The sequence below is a fragment of the Melanerpes formicivorus genome, unplaced genomic scaffold (assembly GCF_026170545.1).
Source record: "Melanerpes formicivorus ecotype bairdi unplaced genomic scaffold, bMelFor1.0.p_v2 SCAF_2, whole genome shotgun sequence".
In the NCBI taxonomy this organism is placed as follows: domain Eukaryota; kingdom Metazoa; phylum Chordata; class Aves; order Piciformes; family Picidae; genus Melanerpes; species Melanerpes formicivorus.
In genome coordinates this window covers 2,770,431-2,779,685 of record NW_027142354.1, presented here as the reverse complement: position 1 = coordinate 2,779,685, position 9,255 = coordinate 2,770,431, and the positions used below count along the sequence as shown (strand labels likewise).

Sequence of the window (9,255 nt, the reverse complement as noted above, 5' to 3'; positions counted from 1 at the left end):
CTGGAAGGGACCTCAAGGATCATCTAGTCAGAGAATCACAGAATCAGTAAGGTTGGAAGAGACCTCAGAGATCATGAAGTCCAACCTGTCACCCAACAGCTCATGACTAACTAAACCATGGCACCAAATGCCACATCCAATCCCCTCTTGAACACCTCCAGGGACGGTGACTCCACCACCTCCCTGGGCAGCACATTCCAATGGCAAATTACTCTTTCTGTGAAGAACTTTCTCCTCACCTCAAGCCTAAACTTCCCCTGACACAGATTGAGACTGTGTCCTCTTGTTCTGCTGCTGGTAGTCCAAGCTTTCAGGGTAGGAATATAGTTTAAATGAGCAGGCTCAGCACCCTGTTAAGCTGGGCCTCAAAACTGTCTAATGTATGGAAATCCACCACCTCCCTTGGGAGTTTATTCCAATGTTTAATAATTTGAATGGTGATTTTTTTTTCCTAGCATCCAGTTTGAATCTCCCCCTTAGGAACTGGAGAAGAGGAGACTCAGGGGTGACCTTATAGCTGTCTACAACTACCTGAAGGGGGGTTGTAGACAGGCAGAAGTTGGTCTCTTCTTCCAGGCAGCCAGCACCAGAACAAGAGGACACAGTCTCAGGCTGTGCCAGGGGAGGTTCAGGCTGGAGGTTAGGAAGAAGGTCTACACAGAGAGAGTGATTGCCCATTGGAATGGGCTGCCCAGGGAGGTGGTGGAATCGCCATCACTGGAGATGTTCAGGAGGAGACTTGACAGGGTGCTTGGTTGCATGGTTTAGTTGATTAGGTGGTGCTGGATGATAGGTTGGACGCGATGATCTTGAGGGTCTCTTCCAACCTGGTCTATTCTATTCTATTCTATTCTATTCTATTCTATTCTATTCTATTCTATTCTATTCTATTCTATTCTATTCTATTTTCTATTCCATTCTATTCTATTCATAATGGCTTATGTTTCCTTAGTCCAAGCTAGGAATGGTGATTATTTTCCTTCCAAATGGCTATTAAAGTTTTCTCACAATGCCACAGTAAAGATTTGCTGTTTAGCTGTCATGACCACGAAGTGTTTATTAATTTTTCAGTATGTATTAATGGGGGGTTCAGTTTATAAGCTTTTATGTTACTACAGTACATGACAATTTAGACATTTGATTCTTAAATGAAAAAAAGTATAAAAGTGAATATCAGTGTATGCTTCTCAAAGCATTGCTTACACAAAATGTCTTGAACATGAGTATCTAACAGGCTGGGATTTTTTGTTGTTGTTGTTTCATTGCTAAAAAAAAAATCTGTTCCTTTGTAGAATAAATTTATTTCAAACTCTTTAGCAGGAATAACACCAGAGGTAAAAAATCACAAAAGGAATTATGGGCTAAAGATTAAGTCAAGCAAATAGCCAAACACAAAATCCCCTTTATCAAGGGAAATGGTGCCAGAGTCAAATTAGTTTGCTCATTCTTAAGGCCAGGAGTCACATCATCATCATCATCATCTCCCAGTACTTTCAAGCATGTTCTCGACACCTGATGAGCTTCCTGAAGGCCAGCTTGAAATCTTCATTAAAGCTAGTGTACAGCAAAGGGTTGATAAGGGAGTTGACATATCCAAGCCAGGTCAAGAAGTCTGCTACTTCTGGGGAGACAGTACAAACATGGAGGCCCACGAGCAACTCCTTGATGAAAAAGGGCAACCACGACAAAATGAAAGCACCTAGAATCAGCCCCAGGATACGAGCAGCCTTTCGTTCCCGCGTTGTGGAGATCTGCTGCCGGTCGCCGGCCGGGTCCAGGTCATTCTCAAAAGGAGGGATCCTCACGGAGGCATTGATTTTATCAAACTCCGTGGTCGGGTCAGACGTGGAGAAGTCTGAGACACAGAAAGTCTGTGTGAGCTTGCAGCTGGCGAAGGAGTTTTGGCTGTCGGTGCTCCTGTTGCTGAGGTGGCGGCTTGAGCCCCGCTTTTGGTAAAGGCTCTTTGCAGCGTGGTAGATTCTGTAGTACAGGATCAGGATCAAAGTCAAGGGGATGTAAAACGCCCCGAAAGTGGAGTAGATGGTGTAGATGACGTGATCGTGCTGAATGCGGCACTCGCTGGGAATGCTGACGCTGTGGTGACTCCTCCAAAACAAAGGGGGCATGGAGATGAAAATGGAGATAGTCCAGACGGTGACGATCATCAGCCCAGCCCTTTTAGCTGTTCTTTTCCTGGCATACTCAATCGCGTCTGTGATCGCCCAGTACCTGTCCAGAGCAATGACGCACAGGTGCAGGATGGAGCACGTGCAGCAGGTCATGTCGACGCTGAGCCAGATCTCGCAGATGAAGTATCCCAAAGTCCATTTGTCTATCATTATGTAAGTGATGCTCAAGGGCATGACGAGAACGGCCACGAGGAGATCTGTCACAGCCAGTGAGCATATTAAATAGTTTGCTGGCTGGTGGAGCTTCTTGGTTGTGGAGATTGCTGCGATGACAGCAGAATTCAGCAGCATAGTCAGGGTTGTGATGGTGGCCAAGGTCAGGGTAACCAGCATCTTCTCAGTCACTGTTTTTGGCTTCACAGCCACGTTGGCTTCGGCGGTGCAGTTTGTGAAATTCATTTTCCCCTCCAGGATGCACAGTGCGGAGGGGAGGGGGGGAAAGGCAAAATAAAGAAGCTGCTTCAGGTAAGAAAGAGTTCCAGGTTCAAAAGTCACCCATTTCAAAGAGGGAAAGAGATGCCCCAGGTGGAATTTTTGTATTTTATAGTCCCATATTCAGCATAGTAGCAAAAAAGCTTCCAGGCTTCCTCCTATTCATTGTCTTCCTAGAAGATAAAAACACATCTGTTAGTGAACCTAGAAAAGCCCTAGGTTTTAGCAAGAAGTCAAATGCTTCTAATATTACCACCTCAAATAAAAACTTTGATCTGGTTTTCCTTCTCTTCTTCTCTCCTGCCTTTTCTCCCCCTTCTTCTCTGCATTCATAGTTCACTGCTTTTTCTTCTCCAAAGGGCACTTTGGGCCAGATTTCCTGCTGATGTTAAATGGTTATGTCTCCTTTGGTTTTGGAGATCTCACTGAAAGTGGAAGGCTGGACTAAGGGACTTCCACAGGTACCTTCCAACGAACATTTTGATGATCTCTGAACTCCTGTTACTAGGAGCTGGTTCTTTTCCAGCTTGTTAAATGGGCTCCAGCAGATGAAGAGCCGAGGAAATTTGCCTTTTCATTTTAATTGCTACATAAGAGGGATAAACTGCTCTGTATGTGCTTTTCCCCACAGGTGATCCTCTGGAAAAAAAGCAACAGAGGCAGCCTATCTCAGCAAAGGCATGGCAGCACTTCACAGCTTTCTATTCAGCTTTTTAAGCATCCATGTCTTTATTAATATCTTGGAAAAAGTACTTTAAAATTACTCAGGTTACCTTTAAGATGCAGCTTTCAAACAATGGTTAAGGCTTTATGCAAAGGCTTGGTTTTACACAGCACATCAGCATGGCTAGGAGCTTATATATAGCTTTAATTATTCCTGACATTCCAAATATCCCACTGTGTGTGTCTTTAGAGGAGACAGACAAAAAGTGTTTGCCTTTGCTTTGAGATTTCTATTACATTGTGCTCCCTGTGGGAAGGGAAGGGGAGGGGAAGGGAAGGGAAGGGAAGGGAAGGGGCAAAGAGAAGGACAAAGAGAAGAGAAGAGAGGAGAAAAGAGAGGAGAAAAGAGAGGAGAAAAGAGAGGATGAAAGAGAGAAGAGAAAAGAGAAGAGAGAAGAGAAAAGAGAAGAGAGAAGAGAAAAGAGAAGAGAAACAGAAAAAGAGAAGAGAAAAGAGAAAAGAGAAGAGAAAAGAGAAGAGAAAAAGAGAAGAGAGAAGAGAGAAGAGAAAAGGGAAGAGAGAAGTAGAGAAGAGAGAAGAGAAGAGAGAAGAGAGAAGAGAGAAGAGAGAAGAGAGAAGAGAGAGAGAGAAGAGAAGAGAAGAGAAGAGAAGGAGAGGAGAGAGAGAAGAGAGGAAGAGGAGAGGAGAGGAGAGAGAGGAGAGGAGAGGAGAGGAGAGGAGAAGAGAAGAGAAGAGAAGAGAAGAGAAGAGAAGAGAAGAGAAGAGAAGAGAAGAGAAGAGAAGAGAAGAGAAGAGAAGAGAAGAGAGAGGAAGAGAAGAGAAGAGAAGAGAGAGAAGAGAAGAGAAGAGAAGAGAAGTGAGAAGAGAAGAGAAGAGAAGAGAAGAGAAGAGAAGAGAGAGAAGAGAAGAGAAGAGAAGAGAAGAGAAGAGAAGAGAAAAAGAGAAGAGAAGAGAAGAGAAGAGAGAGAAGAGAAGAGAAGAGAAGAGAAGAGAGGAGAGGAGAAGAGAAGAGAAGAGAAGAATAGAATGCAATTAACCAGGTTGGAAAAGACCTTTGAGATCATCAAGTCCAACATATCACCCAACACTATCTAGTCAACTAAACCACGGCACCAAGCACCCCAGCTGTTAGCCAGTCCATTATGATGCAAGGTAGCAACAATAACTAAAAAAAAGAGGTTTAATGTTTCTTTCAGGAGTTCATTTCCCCTTTTCCAACATCCTAAATGCTGACCAAAGCCAGAGCTGGCAGTCTCTGACATGCAACTTGGGATACCCTCTGGGGCCTTGCTTTCTAACGTGTAATTTATCTTGGCATAAAGGATGTAGAAAGCAGAAAGCTTGAATCCTTTTCCATTAAAATAACCAGAAAGATTTCTTCCCCTGGCTTCACTTACTGAAGAATAAGGAGTCCTCTAGGCTAGTTCTACTGGTTGCCTCCACAGGCAAGGGATTGGGATTAGAGACTGTCAGAAATACACTTGTCCCCTCTCAAGACAAGTCTTGAAGGCAGATGGTGCGAATTACATCCTGTAAATGCTGATCTTTCTCTAATTTGGTCACAAGTGGCTCCTCCACAGTTGCATTTCGAATACATGTCTGATTTTTAGATGGCTAAATTTGAGAGGTAAAACCCATTCTCACTGGCACCAGAGGGACTTCGATTGGGCTCTGAGAGAGAGGTTGCACTTGCAAGCTAATGAGGAAATAAGAATTTGAATGAGGAATGATGAACTTAAAGCCAGTCAGCTGCTGGAAGTTGCCATTCTACACTCTGTGTACACATGCTCTCATTCAGAAATTGGAGTGCCATCCTCTGAATGAGCTGAATCAAAAATAGAAACTTCAGAAAAAAACCTGTTCCTTGCAGAGAGGCCCCAGGAAAGCAGGTCTGTATCACTGTAAACTCTGGGTTTGCAAAATGTGAGCTTGGAATTCAACCCCTGGGGCCACAGAAACCCTCCTTCCTCTCCCCCTCAGACCACACTCTGCTCTTCAGAAACTGCTTTAAAGTATCAGTAGCCTTAGAGAAAATATCAGGCCTGATTATTAAGAGTGGACTTGACAAGCCAGATGCAAATTCATCCATCAGTCTTCAGACTGTTCCTGCACTGGTAATGCTGATTTGATTGTTTAGGCTTAAAGCCAAAACTTTGGCTCAAATCTTCTTCATATTAGTTTGCACCCTGACAGGCAGAGGTTGGTCTCTTCTCCCAGGCAACCAGCACCAGAACAAGAGGACACAGTATCAAGCTGCACCAGGGGAGGTTTAGGCTGGATGTTAGGAAGAAGTTTTACACAGAGAGAGTGATTGCCCATTGGAATGGGCTGCCGGGGAGGTTGTGGAGTCACCATCACTGGAGGTGCTCAGAAGGAGACTTGATGGGGTGCTTGGTTGCATGGTTTAGTTGATTAGGTGGTGCTGGATGACAGGTTGGACTCAATCATCTCAAAGGTCTTTTCCAACCTGGTTAATTCTATTCTATTCTATTCTATTCTATTCTATTCTATTCTATTCTATTCTATTCTATTCTATTCTATTCTATTCTATTCTGACACTTTGACCAAAGCATAAAGCAAAGAGGCTTTTTCAACCTCTCTGCGCTCCTGGACCCTGGACCACAAGCGACTGCAGTCCATATGCTTTCCTCACCATCACTGCTTAGCCTGTGCTCCCAGTCCACAAGCGCACTGAAAGGTACTGGCAGACACCCTGGGATTCACATGCCCTCCACAGCTACCTATTGATGTGGTTCACAAATAAGAGAGCTCCTGCTGCTTCTAGATGTACACAGCATGCTTTTCCCCCCCTGCTTGTTCATCAGTTCTCTGGGAGCTCTCTAGAAGTTTCATGGCCTCACCATTTCTCCCCATCCTGGGTGGTCCCTGCTATATTCTCTGCTGAGTACTGCCTACATGCATCTTTAATCCAGTGGGATCTGAATTGCTGTGATTCTCTCCCCAAGTGGCCTTTCACAGCATGTAGCCCTAGAAAGATACTTTCTGAGCTTTACCTACTCTCTGCACCACATAGGCACTCTGAAAATACAAATAATTTCTTTCCCTTACCTTTAAAGAAAACCTATCACTATTTATCATGCACTAGGTCTCCACTAGGACAATGGATGCTGCTCAGGATATCAGGTAGCAATAGGACTAGGGGGAATGGAATGAAGCTGGAGGTGGGAAGATTCAGGCTGGATGTGAGGAGGAAGTTCTTCCCCATGAGAGTGGTGAAGCCCTGGAATGGGTTGTCCAGGGAGGTGGTTTGGGTGCCATCCCTGGAGGTGTTTAGGACCAGGCTGGATGAGGCTCTGGCCAGCTTGATCTAGTGTGGGGTGTCCCTGCCCATGGCAGGGGGGTTAGAACTAAATGATCCTTATGGTCCCTTCCAACCCTGACTGATACTATGATACTATGATCACACAGGGGAGTTTGGTTGACAAGTCTGCTCACTGCTCAGCAAGGCCAGCATTCTCCTTGGAAAACCATTGCAATAACTGAATACAATGAAAAATATAAACAAATATATGTAAAAAGATAAACAAAGCATCTTCCCTGCACAACACCAACCTGCAGGTACTTCAGACCAGGCAAACCCATAGCTTCATGTCAAAACCCATGACTGAGGACTATTGTGCTTTTAATTCCCATGATCCTTGTAGGAAATGAGCCTTCAGCAATTCAGGCAACATAAATACCACATACATACAGTAGAGCAACATTATTAAAGAAGTATATTTAAATGGTGAAGTCTGGGGATGTCAGGCTAAAGGTTTCCTCTACAGCTTAAGTCTGTGCCTGTTTTCTTGTCTGGCCGGGGTACCTCGATGATTTGCTTCTCAGCTTCTGGAGTTGTCAGGCTAAAGGTTTTCTCTACAGCTTAAGTCTGTGCCTGTTTTCTTGTCTGGTCAGGGCACCTCAATGATTGGCTTCTCAGATGAGGATGGATGAAAAGTACGGCTGGCATTACTGGGACAGGTACCAGTCCTGGGGCACTGGGGAATGAGCACACAGACTCTGAGGCTTAGTCACACAGAATCACACAGAATCACAGAATGTTTGGAAGAGACCTCAAAGGTCATCAAGTCCAACCTGTCACCACAGACCTCATGACTAGACCATGGCACCAAGTGCCACATCCAATCTCCTCTTGAACACCCCCAGGGACGGTGACTCCACCACCTCCCTGGGCAGCACATTCCAATGGCGAACAATTCTCTCGGTGAAGAACTTTCTCCTCACCTTGAGCCTAAACTTCCCCTGGTGCAGCTTGAGACTGTGTCCTCTTGTTCTGGTGCTGGTTGCTTGAGAAAAGAGACCAACCCCCTCCTGGCTACAACCACGAAAACACAGTACTGGGAAATTTGTAGTGTGTTAAGTCATTTATGACAAACTCTTTATTTAGAATAAACCAAACCAGGTTGGAAGAGACCTTCAAGATCATCGTGTCCAACCCATCAACCAATCCAACCCACCCAAACAGCTAACCCATGGCATCAAGTACCCCATCAAGTCTCCTCCTGAACACCTCCAATGACAGCGACTCCACCACCTCCTCATATAGAGAGACTAAGGATTCAGTAAAGGAGGAGTAACTCCTTGGTAACAGGGAGTATTTTACTATCTCTAGTCAATAGTAGTTGGCTCCCTTTATGTACTATTGCTATGTATAGCACTAGTAGCACCATAGTAACAGCCTGTGGTTTTCTAAGTGAATTCTTGGAATGGACATTAATCACATATTTATCTTGTTTAAAGTACACCCACTAAGAGCACTACCATGTTTATGTTTTGCAGCTGTATCCCTTCAGTCTGTCATTCATTTCACACAGAGTGAGTTTTACACACACACACACAGACTAATCTTATTGATTTGGGTGGAAAAACTCATCTGGGTTCCTCCAAATGGGAATCTACCACGTTTCATATTAGCTGATTATTGGTAATGGCATTGAGTGCTGTCTGGGAGGAGGAAAGGGGAAAGAGGATGATTAATTGTTCCTTAAAAGCAGCTGGACAGATTTAAGCCGTGAGATGGCAATGTTCCCGTCTGCTCCTATCAGATAATATCTTCCCTTTCTCAGCAGAGGACCACTGTGTAGCATAATACACTGAATTTCTGGTGATCAGACTCACACACACACACCCCTCCCCCCTACACACATCTTGGTCACTGAGCCTTTCACCATTTTATAATGTGGTGGGTTGAAAATTCCCCCCCAACATAAAATTGCCAGACTAGCTCAGTGGAAGCAAATGAAGCTGTATTTAAAGGCAAAACTACAATCTGAAATGAAATGTGATGAGTATGTACAAAATATACAATATTTATATATATGTACAATTTATGAACAAGAAGCCCCCTGGTTTATACTAATAGCTGCCCCCTCCCTGCTCCCTTCCCCCCCTGTACATGATAAAGGAGAGAGAAGAGCAGAGAGTTGTTTGCTAATGCTCAGCCACAACAAAGCAATGCAGCCAAGGTCAGCAAAGCCAGAGCTTGTATCTGCTAGAGCAAAGGAAGGGAAAGGAGAGAAAGTTAGTGCACACAACTAGCTTATGTTGGTAACAGCATCAGATTTAACAGTGCCAGGTCCTACAAATCAACCACAACAACCCCATGCAGTGCTACAGGCTGGGGTCAGAGTGGCTGGAGAGCAGCCAGGTAGAGAGGGACCTGGGGGTGCTGGTTGATAGTAGGCTGAACAGGAGCCAGTAGTGTGCCCAGGTGGCCAAGAAGGCCAATGGCATCCTGGCCTGTATCAGGAATAGTGTGGCCAGCAGGAGCAGGGAAATCATTCTGCCCTGTACTCAGCACTGGTTAGGCCACACCTTGAGTCCTGTGTCCACTTCTGGGCCCCTCAGTTTAGGAAAGATGTTGAGTTGCTGGAGCGTGTCCAGAGAAAGGCAACAAAGCTGGGGAGAGGTCTGGAGCACAACGCCTATG

The 9,255-nt window shown here is 44.8% G+C and overlaps 1 protein-coding gene across 1 annotated transcript in view; it reads right to left on the bottom strand.

Annotated features, from left to right (window-relative positions):
- Window positions 1-1,051: 1,051 nt before the first annotated feature.
- HTR1E (5-hydroxytryptamine receptor 1E) overlaps window positions 1,052-9,255 on the bottom strand; it is a 50,624-nt gene continuing 42,420 nt past the window's right edge. The window contains exon 2 of the mRNA XM_068147161.1: window positions 1,052-2,794. Within this exon, the coding sequence (XP_068003262.1) occupies window positions 1,494-2,588 (1,095 nt within the window). The 5' untranslated portion in view covers window positions 2,589-2,794 and the 3' untranslated portion in view covers window positions 1,052-1,493. The remainder of the gene's footprint in view (window positions 2,795-9,255) is intronic.